Source organism: Amphibalanus amphitrite, unplaced genomic scaffold (genome assembly GCF_019059575.1).
Source record: "Amphibalanus amphitrite isolate SeventyFive unplaced genomic scaffold, NRLGWU_Aamphi_draft 000620F_arrow, whole genome shotgun sequence".
NCBI lineage: Eukaryota > Metazoa > Arthropoda > Thecostraca > Balanomorpha > Balanidae > Amphibalanus > Amphibalanus amphitrite.
This window is the reverse complement of record NW_024882114.1, coordinates 8,906-23,651: the sequence shown is the minus strand read 5'-3', so window position 1 is coordinate 23,651 and position 14,746 is coordinate 8,906. Positions and strand designations below refer to the sequence as shown.

At 49.7% G+C, this 14,746-nt stretch overlaps 1 protein-coding gene across 1 annotated transcript; it reads right to left on the bottom strand.

The window, feature by feature from the left end:
* Positions 1–53: 53 nt before the first annotated feature.
* Positions 54–7,371, bottom strand: LOC122363449. Its single transcript, XM_043332739.1, has 2 exons — positions 7,179–7,371; positions 54–567 (listed from the first exon to the last, which is right to left on the bottom strand). The coding sequence occupies exons 1-2, from the start codon at positions 7,252–7,254 to the stop codon at positions 305–307; spliced, it is 339 nt and encodes a 112-aa protein (XP_043188674.1). The 5' UTR covers positions 7,255–7,371; the 3' UTR covers positions 54–304.
* Between the last annotated feature and the right edge of the window lie 7,375 nt (positions 7,372–14,746).

Sequence of the window (14,746 nt, the reverse complement as noted above, 5' to 3'; positions counted from 1 at the left end):
GGGCTTTCTAGGGAGGTCCTTGTGCGCTGTCTGGATTGAGCTCATTTCATGCTGCATAGGTCCTACATAGGGTCCTATATGTACAGCTGTGTGTGTGTGTGTGTGGTTCCATTTCTTCGCCGTGCGATATGCAGTACTGCGGGTGGTGCGAATATTACCAGTGCATTTTACAACACCAATGCTGTCACAGCCTGGTAGGAAGAGCACAATTTGACGTAGCCACGCCTCCTACCTCACACGTACACACACGTGTGTGTGTGTGTACGACATTGGAAAACAGCAGCATTTGGCCGTCCCGCAGCGTCTACCACATCCTGAAGGCGTGAACGTTCAGCTCCCCCAACAGACCGTCACCTCCCGTGTTCAGCCGTCGTGATCTGTGCGTGCGGCACGGCGCAGCCGGCGGCTCATGTATGATGTATGCCCGCGAGCCGCCGCTGCCGGCAATCCTTCGGTCGGCGCCGGGGCGCAGTGCGCAGGCGCGAACAGCAGACAGCCGGGCGACGGGCGTCCATTCGAGTGCGGCGGCCGGCGCGCGGAGCGGGTCAGAGGTCAGCCCCGAGGACCCTGGAGGCAGAGGAGGGAGACGGCGAGAGCGGTGAGTCACTGTGACGTCATCAGGGGACAGAGGGAGGGAGGTAGCGTGATTGCTGGATTTCCTGGCAATGTTTGAATATCTTGATTATTGTTGATTGCAGTAAACAACTTCACAGGTATTTTAAGAAAATGAGCTTTTGGGGAGGGAGGATTCGTTGTGAATCCGTTTATCACTGATTGTTCCGCGTTTGATAAGAGTGATGTGATTAAAGGTAGTGTGCCACCTTTGAAAGATTTCCCATTTTATTTTTCCTAAGATAAGAAGCTTCTGTTTTTACATAATATCGCAAAAAAAAATCAAAAATGGGCCTGGAATAGTGCCTTTTTCGCCTAAAAGTTTTTCGGTTTTTAGATATGTATAACAACTGTAGTGGGCTCACCTGCAAACAGGCGTCGGGCAACAATCGCGAATGCGGCGCACTTGTGACAATAAGCAAAGGTCATTATAGTGTTACGACCACTGAACTCTATAATGTGGAATGCGCATCGGCCGCCAAATGGTGTCCAACGGTGCCGCCATGTTGCGCAGACCAGAAAGCGGCCGCCGCCTGTGCTGGGGAATAGGGAATTCGGAACCTCGATTTACGTTTGCGGTCGCTGCATCCGTTACGCTCAAGCTATGTGGACACAGAACCCGGCATCTTACGCAGAATTGAGTGGAGAACAAGATGAAATCCTAAAAAATCCTCAGCTATAAGGAACTAATACGTTAAACCCTTATAAGTCAATGGGGAAATATGAAAATTGTTATTTTGGCGCCGAGAATGATCTGAAACTATCTCAAGCATATAAAATCATGATTTCATGCACTCGTTGCAAGGTTCTATGCTTCATATTTGCATTGTTGCCCTTGCGTGACGTCATTTGTGACGTCACAAGGGTCACCATTTTTCTTCAATAACTCCCGATCAAATTGAGCTAGCGAGTCGGGAAAGCCACCAATGGACTCAGGAAGACCTGCCGAATCGAATGATATGCGACATGACCTCTTTCGACCAACTTCGTGACCTGGGGGTGCTGACCTGACCTTGACCTGAGGTCAACACCCTAAGTTGACCTGACCCGAACAAAAAGTATATCACTCGATGCGCCTGAGCTAGCTGAACACGATGATGCCAAAATCGCGGCTCTACGGCCATTTTTGGCGAAGTTATTTACCAAAAACCGAACCCGTGCCTTAGATCACTTGACCTGACCTCAGAGGTCACCGGTTGACCTGAGACCCTTACAGCGGGTTCCTACCAGTCACTCTGCATTATACTTTGCCGCATACGACCACTTTACCGCTTAATTCTAGTTTAATTAGCGGTGCATTAGCGAGGTGGGTTCAATCAACCCCCTCGGCCGGGGCAAATGTAGGTCAGGCGAGTGAATTTGAGGAATTCTGAAGATACGATCGTGTTTCCCACTCAATTCTGCGAAAGATGCCGGGTTCCGTATCTACGTAACTTGAACGTAACGGATACGGCGGCCGCAGACGTAAATCGAGGTCCCGAATTCCCTATTCCTCAACACAGGCGGCAGCCGGTTTCTGGTCTGCGCAATATGGCCGCCACCGTTAGACACTACGGCCAATAGGGTTGAAGCGGCATTGCTCCCCTGTGGTTACGACCATACGACGTACGGGAATGAGTTATCAGCTGTCTAGTCGTAGACAACACAATGTCGAGCCTTAAACTGTAAGCCCGTATTGGTATTGTTTCTTTTATTTGGCTGTCGAACATTATTTATGGTTTGAAATATGATTTTATGTAAAATAATTGATATGAAAAAGCCGTCTTATAAGTTATGACCCCATTTCACCACACGCAAGTGGCAGAAATGACAATGATCAGCTGACGCATTTTTCTTGGCCGAAGTCAGAGCGCGCGGCCCGACGCACCACGCGTATTTGGAAATTCCGACCTCGACGAGCATCAGAAGCCACCTAACTAACAGGCGTGTTCGAAACCGCAGGAGATGATGATGAACGGGTTTATCGAAACTTGATTGGATGAGCATATCGGTAATAGCGATTTCAGTGTGTGCATTTATTGTTCATAGTGGTGTGAAATGTGGTTGGGGTACGACCGACAACCCGTCGGGGCGAATTTCGCACTGGGGTACTCAAAATTTGAAGAATTTAAGACGTTTCCATGAGTTTTGAAGGTATGGATAAGTTCTAAAAATCCGGTTCTCCTTATCTGGGCCATTAACTCCATACGGTCCAAGAAAGCTGGCACACTACCTTTAATGAAATGTATGTCTCAGATTTTTTTTTTACATTACAGTTGACCTCAGGTCAGGTCAATTTTGTTACCTTGGGAGTCGATCAATTTCCAGAGTCTGGAAATGTTTTCAGTCTAATTACCATTCAAGCACAAGCAACAGCCGTTTTACTTTGTCGCTTTCTATCATTCGCCGCTTCTCTGATCGTAAGTACTTCGGTCAGCAGCAGGTGCTGACCGAAGTACTTACGATCAGAGAAGCGGCGAATGAATGGCGTCTACTTGCTGCAAGTAGACGCTGCATGGCATGGTCATATCGGTGACTAACTGTTTGCTTTCCTCCTGTTTTCCTGATTCTAATCTCTTATCCATCCGTACTTCGAAACATCGAAGTGGAATGTAACATGTCTTCCTTGATGTATAGGCGAAATAAAATAGCAGCCTGAGGCACTGAAAGGGAGGAAAATAACGACCTAGTGATGCTCAAGATTCTTACGTGATGCTAACCTAGTGATGAGCAAGACTCTGTACCTACTTGAAGTTTATTTAGCTTATATTTAACTCCTCGACGCAGGTACTTGTTTGCGAGCTTCGCGTGGGCCACGCTGAATTATTTCGGGCTCAATTTAAATTACCATCACCGCTCGTTACGGTTGTCTGAATTACTGTGTTTGTCGGGCCGATTGCAAAGTGCAACAGACTGGCGTATGTCAACTCGTCATGTTTGAAGTGGCGTGCCCGGTCGCGGCTGCGAAACGCGTCGGCAAGCAGCGGCAGATTGGCTCATCGAAAAGGCATCGGCTCGGCATCGACCGACGCTCGTCCGACCGACTCACACTGCTGACCTGACATTTGCCGCGTGTTCGGTGAACGTATTTGCATTGTGGGACTGGGTGCGAGTGAGCGTAACTTGTTATTGCGGTCGTTTATTCATTTATTTTTTGTTGCTTATTTATTGAAAACGACGTGTTATATGTCAGTTAACTTTACTTCGAGTTCGATTATTCGATAAGTTTTATGAAAATTACGTTTTTATTTGAATAATGACCTTATACTCGTATTTAAAAAGGTTAAATCAAAACACTTTTTTATTAATAATTTCGAGCACAGCTCTTCATCAGAATATGAAGTCAAAAACGCCGCGATAAAAATCCAGATTTTTATCGCGGCGTTTTTACTTAATATTCTGATGAAGAGCTGTGCTCGAAATTATTAATGAAAAAGTGTTTTGATTTAACCTTTTTAAATACGAGGATAAGGTCATTATTCAAATATGCTTTAATATGTTCCTCGCTCAAGCACTGAGAAACTTGAAAAATTACGTTTTATAATTAGTAATTACAGAAGCAGGTAAATGCTCCTTACAATAAATGTCTCAGAACATTGCCCACATTTTAAATACCTGTTATCTGTGCTACAGTTGATGTGGTCTAGAATGGAATAATGAATAGCTCATATCAATCGATACACATGATCAATAGGGTGTCTCGAAAAATAAAGTTGACATGCCTATAGTCCAAAACATTTGCAATCGAGTCTGCTGGTTTCGAAAATCGCAATAAAAAAATTATGAGCCATTGTCTTCAACAAGCGCAGTCGCGATTTCCAAAAGCTTGCACCTACTTTTCGGGCGTTGCAGTCTCCATTGGTTTTGCTTGGTGTTAGTGGCAGTAATAGTACGGTGGTTTTCACGAAAGTCTCAGGCAGAGTTCGTGGGCGAAGAGTTTAAGCGTAGTTTCAGGTCGGTAGTTAATTGACTTTATTTACATAGTGTAGACGTTGTCGATACACTTTTTAAAGTCACGTCTGTAATGCGAACTTCGCTTCAGCGCAGCTAAACTCTGGACAAACCACGTCCGGCACCAGCCCATAATCTCAGTCGGAACTCGGACCAGACACGCTAGCGCCACAGACGCCTAGTCGACACTCGAGCCCCTCGAGCCCAACCGCGGTAGCAGCACAGTGATAACTTTCGTCTGCTCTAACCATAATCATAGTACCCAAGCCACAACTGTGAGCCGTCTCGTGTCCAGAGCCTACTTGCCACTTGGCGAGGACGAGAACGACGCCCGCTGCCGCCTGGAGGCTTGATGAGTTTTACCTCGAGGGGCTGGGGCCCCCTGCAGTGGATTGAACTCTCGTGATGGTGTCGACTGTCGATGTATGCATTGGTGGTGGCCATGGCAAAGCCCGGTCCAAGTACCCGTAACCAGACCGTGGTCCTGGTCCTGAATGTCCACCTAGCAGACCTTCCTCCAGCTCCAACGGTCTCTTACACTGGCGGATCTGCAGGTAGGGGGCATTTTGGGCTATGCCCCCTCAAAGGTAAAGTGGCCTATTTGCCCCCCCCCCAAACGATAATGAAACATAGTTCAATCAGTGCGTGGCCCAGGAGCCGAGTTAAACAGGGGGTGTTTTACCACCTCCCGGCCCGCAAAGGTTGCGCCAAGCACCGACCCGGAGCGGGTTAACTGGTCGACAAAAGCAATGTGAAGTGTTTACAAAGTGATATATAAAGGCAATGGTCGGGTGGGTTACCATTTCTATATTTTTTCTTTTTAGTTAAAAAAAAAATGCTCATCGTGTCAGGGCTGTGACGAAAAATAAGTGGCCTAAATCCGATGAGAAAATAGGATTTGGGGGTACGTAGGTTTGGCTCCTGCATGAGTTGCCCCCCAAAAAACGCAAATCCGGATTTGCTAGTCTTCCTCGCACGCAGCTTCCGTGGAGAAGCGATGTTCTCCGATGATTCCTGAAGCAGAGGAATGCTGCTATGAGCGCAAAATAGTGTCGCAGAAGCGTGTCGGCCATGACGGCCGATATCAATGTCAGCCGTGCGAAGTCAAGGCTCGACCTCCCACTTATCCGGACAATAAAAAAATGGAATGGAGTGCGCTCAAGAGCAAGACAGAAACGTAGAAAACGCCGTATATCATGTGTGTTGGCATTTTTACTGCATTTTACCTAGTCAGCGACATGGATATTAGCTTTTAGCATAACCTACTGTCAGCAGGATGAGTATCACTCAGGTAGCAATTTTTGGATATGTTGCGCTAGGAAAGTGTTTTAGTAAATGTTTATGCAACAAATGTATTGATTCGTTGAAAGATCGCAAGCTGAAGCGAGAACGCATTTATACGGTTTACGTGAAAATAACACCGAAGAAAGTCTATGGAGACTGCAACGCCTGAAATTGTCAGGAAAGGGTTACGATAGACGAGGTGCGCTGGTTCTTAACATTAAATGAGAATTTTTTAATCATCATTTCATGTCATAATAAGGCTAGATGCAAGTGGTTTTTGCTATAGGAAGTGAATTAATTTTTTTGACCCCACTTTCGAGACACCCTAATGATCAATGCCCACCCAGTGAGCCAAGAGATTGTAATAGCACAATTATGTTCCATCATTTATGAGGTAGAACTTATTCTGACGTAACGGTCACAGTGAACCAAGGTTTTTGCTCGACGCTCGTGATTAAAGCTATTAGAAATAATGACGAATACAACACCGATCTAATAACTATTCGATTTTCAACACACTGCGAGATTATATTGATATGCCTCCGGGCCTGGCAATATGCACATTGCGCAGCTAATTCGACCATCTCGGCCTGATATCGGGAGTTTTTTCTACGGCATTCCGCTCAGAGGGCTCCGTCTCTGCCGTCCGCTGAACTCTCCCGGAGGCGAGTTTAACTTCAGAGTCGCTGTTCTCCAGACTACGGCATTAACGCTAGTGTGCCCCGGGGGCTAATGGTCCGTAAATACGGGAAGACTTACGGCAGTTAAAAAAGAATTCAGGCGGCCTTATTCAGTAAGTCCCTCAAGCTCGGGGCAGAAATCTGCCTGAATAAAGATGCTGTTTTTTCATGTAAAATGATGTTTTGTTCCTAATCTCTAAGCGTTTTTGTCCAGACTCCAGGCGTTTTGTTAAAGTTATCCTAAGCACCTGCCTACATGCTGAGTTTTCCTAAAAAAATATCCAGTATTTAGCATCCGGCACTATATAATGGACGGCCAACAGACCCTGGGGCTGCAGCGATCACTCGTCTCGACTCCCCCGGTTTTAGCTCGGTCCGTTTATAGCCCCTGTCAGTCTTGGCTCCGCCTCTGTCTCGCCCCTCTCCCGGTCTAAGCTCATTCCGCCTCGACTCTCTCGGTCCGTCTCGTCTCCCTTGGTCCAAGCTCGACCTCTCCCGGTCTAAGCTCGGTCCTTCCCGGCTCTCTCGCGGTCTCAGCTCGGTCCGTCTTACCTCTCTCAGCTCGGTCCGTCTTACCTCTCTCAGCTCGGTCCGTCTTACCTCTCTCAGCTCGGTCCGTCTTACCTCTCTCAGCTCGGTCCGTCTTACCTCTCTCAGCTCGGTCCGTCTTACCTCTCTCAGCTCGGTCCGTCTCGCCTCTCCTGAGCAGCTTCTCATCTCTCCCGCCCGTCTGGCCGTCCGCCGTCATCTATCTTCGTCACTCGGCTGCCGGACGGAGCGTCATCGGAGGCCGGCGCGTGCTGCGAGAGACGCTCGGGAAATAAACAGCCGCCGCCGACCTGCAGAGGTCACGACCTGTGGGACGGACGCGGTGCTGTCGTCAGTTCGGGAGGCGGACGGATCATATATGACCAGTTTTTCTCTTTTCCTGTAGGCAACTCAACTCTGTGATATGACTCATGCATCGCCTCACTTCAGTTGTACTCGTATGGACCCAATTGTAAGTACCTCGAATGGGCTCAAAGGCGTTGGAGTTGGTATATCAGAATAGCTAATTCCGGCCACTGGTCCTCGAAATATCAGATAAAAATGCGTAGCATACCTAATCAAGCTTGACATTATCCGGATTCAACAGCACATTTGCTGCAAGCCAAACACACTGGAACTTCTGTCGGCATTCGCTTTCTTCTGGTTAAAAATGTATCGCATTGCTGCGTCTTTTTATCGCCCGAGATGAGCAACGTTGATGCAAGCCTGAAACTATCATCGAATCGAGCTACGATTGGTGTGTCCTTTTCTGTAAATTAACTTGCCGTTAACAGCCACGGTGTGCAAAATGAATTGCGAAATAATACGTGATTGGGGAGTCATTTGGTACTATTTATTTACAAACGCTTGCCATTGTATCTTTTTCTCCATTTATTCGGCGCTCTGTCACCATGAAGACCGTCAATGACATTGCCCGCCGTAATGCAATCACCGCACCATAAAATGAGTCTATTTCTTGTGCCACTCGGGCTGACGGGAGCAGTGGCGCAGCGGGGTTTTGTGTGACTTTCTGAGGACGCTGTGGACCCCCGGGGGTCGCAGCGGTCTGCGTCCGTATCTCTGTCTATTAGTTCCTATCTGTCTGCGCGGCCCCCGGGGAGGGCGGCAATAATCCAGGCTGGACAGACGGCTCCGGGCGTGGTCAGTGGGGGGCACCGACAGGAGGCGCTCGAGCATCGACGTGTTGACCTAATGCCAATCGGGGACACTGTCCCGTGTCCGTTGGTGGTTGTTTCTGTTTCTGTTTTGTTGTTTTAGGGCATTTCGGTGAGGCCTGACCATTGCATGCCCACCGGTGGTGGTAATATGCCGGGCAGTTTTATCTAGGCTCGACCTCACAAGGTTGATAGGCCAGACTCAGGAGCCAGGCCAGTCATTGCTGAAAGGACTCTCCCGGGGTGACGATATCGGTTTGTCAAATGTCACAGCTTTATGTGAGACGTAAAACATGTTTGAACGTAAGGATCATTATACTACCGTTTGTTATAATCGAATGCATGTTGTAAAACTACAAGCAATAAATATAGCTGATAAAACAAATAAAACAACAAATACAACTGCAGAGAATCTTCCAAGATAAAGCTCACAAAATGTGTTAGATAAATAATTTTGACGGACTGGTTCCATCTCGGGCCGTGGGCCGGCAAATTTAACGGTCACCGCCGTCCAATCCCGCGCCCGTAAGTCGCGCACATTGGCCATAAGCTATATTGGGTCGGCGACTTTTCTCTGGTCAGCGAGTGGCGGCCAAGTTCTGGCCGGACGGCGGACTCTCTCAGTCAGCGCGTGCCCCGCAGGAGTGGATGGGCACCGACTGAGATGGCAGCGCCGCCGCAGAGGATGCCGCTCCTCTTAATTTAGCCGCGCGGGTGGGCGGACCGAGCCGAGATTAAGGAGAATTCGAGCGGCCCAAGGGCCCTAATTGTGTTCGTGATTAGAGAAAAGTCCAGCCCATTATGGAATACAGCTGAGTTCTGGGGCAAATGCAAAGAAACGGGCCAAAATGATGCCTTTAAGGCAAAAGCCAAACATGCTTGTCAAGACAAGCATCCGATGAGTGATATTAAATGTCGAGCTCCATATTTGATGTTTCAATAGGTATTTTTGGCGCATTGTTCTTCACCCTTTTGTTTATTTACCCTTTGAACATTTCATTAATTTAGTATACCTGGCGGAAAAATGCGATTTTTTTCTCAAACACATGTAGGTAACGTCGAATTCCCCGCAGTTCATTGGTGGGCCGTGGAGGGCGGACGAACCACCGTCCGACGATGGTCCTTACCTTGTTTATGAACGTTCATTTACATTTGGGACGTGCTTCCAGTAATGAGGTAGTGATTGTAGCATCAAAACTATTAGAATTATCTTCCTCCCGCGGTTTTTACCGTCCTCAGTTCGGACCCGTCCTCACTTATGTCCCGTCACCGTGCCACGTTACGCACCGAATACCGCATTGATTACCGGCGCTGTTTTCTCGTTAGTCCGTCATTCAGCCGTGTGTCCACGGCGGGTGCACTGTTCTGTGTGAACAGCTGTCAGCAGTGCACACATGCTCAGCGGTGAACATTCCTCAGTGGTCAACACCTGTCATTGGTGAGCAGCTGCGAACACTAGTCACCGCCAGCAGCTGCGAACATTGGTAGCTGCTAACACTAGCAGCTGCAGTTGTAAAGCTAGCAGCTGCGAATGCTAGCAGCTGTGAACGCTAGCAGCTGCGAACGCTAGCTGGTGACCTTTCCGAGCTGCTTCCAGCCTCAGGGCTTTGCTCGGCTATCGGCACCTCGACATTTCATTAAGTGTCACTCATCTCAGTAATTGGCCAGCAGTGCTCTGAGAGCTACACGACCTCGACAGCTGCGTAAATACGGACTGTAGTGGTCCGCCGACTGACGTCGACTGTCTGAGGACACCGAGGGTCCGTGGCCGGTCCGTGTGCCACGACAGGCCGCGGCGGGGGTCCGTCAGGGACGGGACAGGTCACCCCGGGGGGCCGTCAGGGAGTGTCACTGCCACCGCGGGGGTCGCCAGGGGACACCGGACACACCGCGGGGCGCCGCGGGAAGCCAGCGGGCCGGGGGAGACACTGAAATGTCTAAAAGGGCTATTGAATTGCAGTTATCGAATCGACGGAAAACCGATATCAAATGTTATGGCTGCAATGAAGCTAACTAAATATGTTTTGTAGGTGGACGTTTCAGCTCATGTAGCGTGTCATGTTATTATTGTATTATTTTTTTTATCCGGTTATGTGGCGTTGGGTAATCTGTATTCCTCTTCTCCATCTCCATGTCACGTTTCACCCATGTCTAACATGTCGGCTATTCGGTCTTTCTCCGCCGCGTCACGCCTTCTCCTCGCCAAAGGTGACTTATATGCTGACCAGACCATGCCCGCCCAAACTCATCAGCACGCCACGCCACCTCCTTTCCCTCTCTCTCAGGGGTGGAGAATTAGGGGTTTTGGGGGTGCTCGAGCACCCCCTGAAATTCAAAAGTCACCATATAATAGTGCTTCAGAGGTGCTTAAATTACGTCTGAGACGCAAAGTACTTTGCGTAAGGCAATAGGAGAGTGATGTTGCTGGGAAAACATACCTATATGTGCTTTTCTATGCAAGAATTCGACGCTTCCATTCGACAGGTGCTAGAAAAGCACCCCCTGGGATTATGACAATTCTCCGCCCCTGCTCTCTCTCTCTCTCTCTCTCTCTCTCTCTCTCTCTCTCTCTCTCTCTCTCTCTCTCTCTCTCTCTCTCTCTCTCTCTCTCTCTCTCTCTCTCTCTCTCTCTCTCTCTCTCTCTCTCTCTCTCTCTCTCTCTCTCTCTCTCTCTCTCTCTCTCTCTCTCTCTCTTCTCTCTCTCTCTCTTCTCTCTCACCCCATCCCTCATATCACCGCTGGCAGCCACCAGCCCTCCCCGCTGACCGGTGCCCGCCGGCGCGGCGCGGGCCGGGCTGTGTTTGAACAGCCATGTGTCGGCCGCGCCGGCCGTTAGTTACCGTACGGCCACTGGTGGGGTGTGTGTACCGCAGGGGGCGGTCGATGGCCCAGTCACCGCCCCCCGGCAGGCCGACCGACCCGCCCGCCACCACCGCTATCGACCTGGCATCGATTGGCCCGGCGGCGGCGGCGGCCGTGCCGGGGGCCAGAGTGACCCAGCATGGGTCAGCCGGCGGGACATTGGGCAGACAGTCAGACCGCGAGGCTCCGGAGGATGTGAGCTAAGTGAACCAAATGCAGGTTATTATTTCTTTCTTGATTATCGTGAGCAAATGCCGGCGAAACGGTGATCGTTTTAATTAGAATAATTAACAAATTAATCCGAAGCCGCTTGCGCCGTCTAGCCAGAATCAAACCCCCACTGCATTACGCAGAATACTCCATCGAAGCCTTCGTTGCAATAATGGAGGCAATCTCATGCTAGTGCTGAGTTTCAGGAAGTAATTGCCGTTCTGTGAGTTACCCTGTATTCTGTTCGGCGTTCGTATCGCTTCAGTTTATACCGTAGTGAGGCACACAGGAAAATAGTTCAACGGCCACAAAACTACTGATAAGCTCCTGTTTCTCCGGAATCATGATGGTGATACGAATCACAAGATCCGATGTCACCTGCTAAGCACCTACTCGAGCAAACGAAACAAAACCTCTAAGGCTAGACTACCTTTGATGCAGGCATTCTGTGAGGTCAGACTTGATCGGCACTGGTTTCATTGTTCCTGCTATCTGCGCGGCGTTTCGCCGTGTTCGGTCGCCGTGCTCGCAGGGGTCCGATTTTCCCCGAGGCGTGTTTCCGGTGCAGTAGAAAGGTCGCGGGCCGTGCCGGTCGGTCTCCCCGCCTCCGGACCACGGTCACGCGAGCGGCGACTCCCCGGAATGACGCCGGAAATGTCCGGCCTATGAGGGCCGGCCGGGGACCGCCGGAGCCGCGCTATGGATCCCTGACGGCCTGCATGGCCTTGCATTGACGGCTGCCACATGGGTGGACGTGACTGGCGGGTGGAGGTGACCGAATCAATTGGGGCCTGGGGGGCAGTGGTGGACATAACTGCTGAGTTAAAGGAAATTGAGTTTGTTTCAGAATGTAGCAATTGTGTGTAAGGTTCCGAGTTCTCCGCTATCCGTCTTCATCCATTATTGTTTCGTGTTTGAGTCGCCGCTTCAGTTGTTTGTTGTCATTTTGGCATTTTTAATTTCCTTTCATTCCTTTTCTGTCTCGTTCTGTCCCACGTCGTCTCATCCTGTTCCATCCAGCTCTCATTCCCTGCGTTTTGGACTTCACTGCCACCTGTTCAGCACGGCTGTGCAGCTATTGCCACCTTCCCCTCCTCAGAGCCCGGGAGGCGTGTTAAGTTGGAGCTGGGAACCGTGCAGGTGCCGGTTCCGCCACCGCCGGCATCGCCGCGGACTTTGTTTCAGAAGTAGAACTCCAGCACGTCTAACAGTCAGTGCTAGCCCAGCTGTCCGGGCTATCCGTTTCAACCCAGGCTTACATACCTAACAGCGACTCTGCCTAGCCCAGCAAACCTCGAGCTATGTTAATTGCTATGAGCTATCCACCCCATAGTAACCTACCGAGCTACTCTGTCTAGCCCAAGCTATTCTGATATTCTGTCCTTTCCTGAATTCTTTGTTCAGCCCACAACATATGCGTGTACCCTACCAAGTTACTCCGTTTAGCTCGGAGTGTCTCGGACAAGCCAATTATACATTATACGTACCAAGCTATCCTGTCCAGCGCAGACTAATTTACCAACCAACTCTGTCTAGCTCAGATGCCTAAAGCCCATATCTCCTGTATAACTGAGACGTCCGGCGCGCACATAGTCTGCACCTGAATGGGCAGTCGCTCTTTGGAAGCTCACCAGGCACGTGTCGCTTGACAGGAATGTCTCGGCCCATTGTAGTCGATAATGGGAAGCAGGGATCGGTATACACCTGTTCAGCGTCAACGAAAGTATGATGTAGGTAAGATATACGGTGATGGTTTGCAGCACGGTCAGCGTCTAAATGCCAACAGGCTTACGATTGTTTGCACTTCCGGTCGCTGCCGCATCCGTTTCCGACAAACGTTAAACGTTACGCTCGCTTAATATTTTAAGAGCCTTGACTACGATATACGAGTGCGTCATTGCTCTCTGAAGCCTGAAAGTAGGACTATGTAATTAAAGAACCATCCTTATTAGCGCCACCATTTAAGGTTTTTATGCTGTAATGATTTATGATAAGTATACAATTAATCAAATCAAGACCAATTCTAGGATGTGCATTTTGCCAGGGTGTCAGGGCACTCATGTATGTAAACAACGAACGCTTTCCTTTCCGTTTTAATAAGCCTAAGCCACACGTCTGGCGTGGCACCCGTTCATCTCTGAGTGCAGACAGCCGTGTCCGATGAGCAATTCACGACGACCAGCCTGTCCCGGCCGCAACTTAATTACCTCAAAAGGAAATTGTCCGTCTGATTTGTGTGTCCGCTCTGGGGACTTAGCACCGCGGCGGGAGCGACGCGCGGCGCGTGGTGGCTCGACCCGGACGAATGCAGATGGCTTGCTTCCTCGAGAAGTCTTGGCGGCAATGAGGCTGCCGACGGGCGCGTGTGGGCCCAAAATGGCCGCGCCCACGCTGCGCTGACGAGCGGGGCGGCTGGGGAGCTCGGGAATCACTCGGGGCTCGGCTCGGACCGCTCGGGGCTCGGCTCGCTCGGGTGGGTCTTCTGAGAGATGATTGTGTGGAGGAAGACGAGCTGCGGTGATTCCGGCAGCTCGGGCCGCGCCGGCGTTGATGACAACACCTACGCCATATACGTAGAAGAAGGTATTCAGAAGGTCGACGCAGCGCACCAGCTTCATCCGTGGTATCGGTGTGCAGGTTCACACGTCCCGCCCTGGTTCTGCTAGCTATTCGGCGCCGGCCCCGCCGCCTCATGCCCTGTATCGGCGGCGGTTGGCGTCCTCGGGGAGTGTCTCCTCCCCGTCACAACACCTCCAGCCGCCGCCGGACGCTCCATATCTCCGTCCTCGGGGAGCGTCCCTCCGGCAGCCTCCAATATGTAGAGCCGGCGATGGATGCCATAGCTCTGCAGATTGTGCTGCTATGTGGCGTCCGGCGGGGTCCAGAACTGGCCATTTTTCTCTGCCTTTGTTCTGATCGGAGGGAAATTCGATCGGTTGCCATGCTCAGAAATAGTCCAGGTGCTACTTCTCACGACTGAAATAGCCAAGCTCGTTTAGTCCCGGAGTTAAAATATCCCACTAACTGACGTCATATTCATAGCCCAATTTCGTACGAGCATTTTGTTAACCCTCTAATGCCCACACATAGTTCCACGGTTCCTAAAATTAGCACCTTGTAACATATGATTCATTTTGGGTCCCTTGTTCGAAATCTGGAGTCCAATATTTTTTTCGCAGTTCAAATTTCGGAAATAAATTTTGTATCAAATATGATACATTGGGCATTCCACTTGGTAATTTTTAGTGGTATCAGACCACACAGAAGGAAGTGAAGACATAGATGAGAAAATATATATCATTAAAAATTTCAGTGATAAAAGTGGCAGTTAAAATGTGTAAAATGCCAACAAGACATCCTTTACTATGCACTTTTTATCAGAACATTTTCTTAATATTTCATTGGCATCCTTCTTGTATCAAAATGTCCTTTCAGTCGGTGCTTAGGGAACAACGCTAATCATAG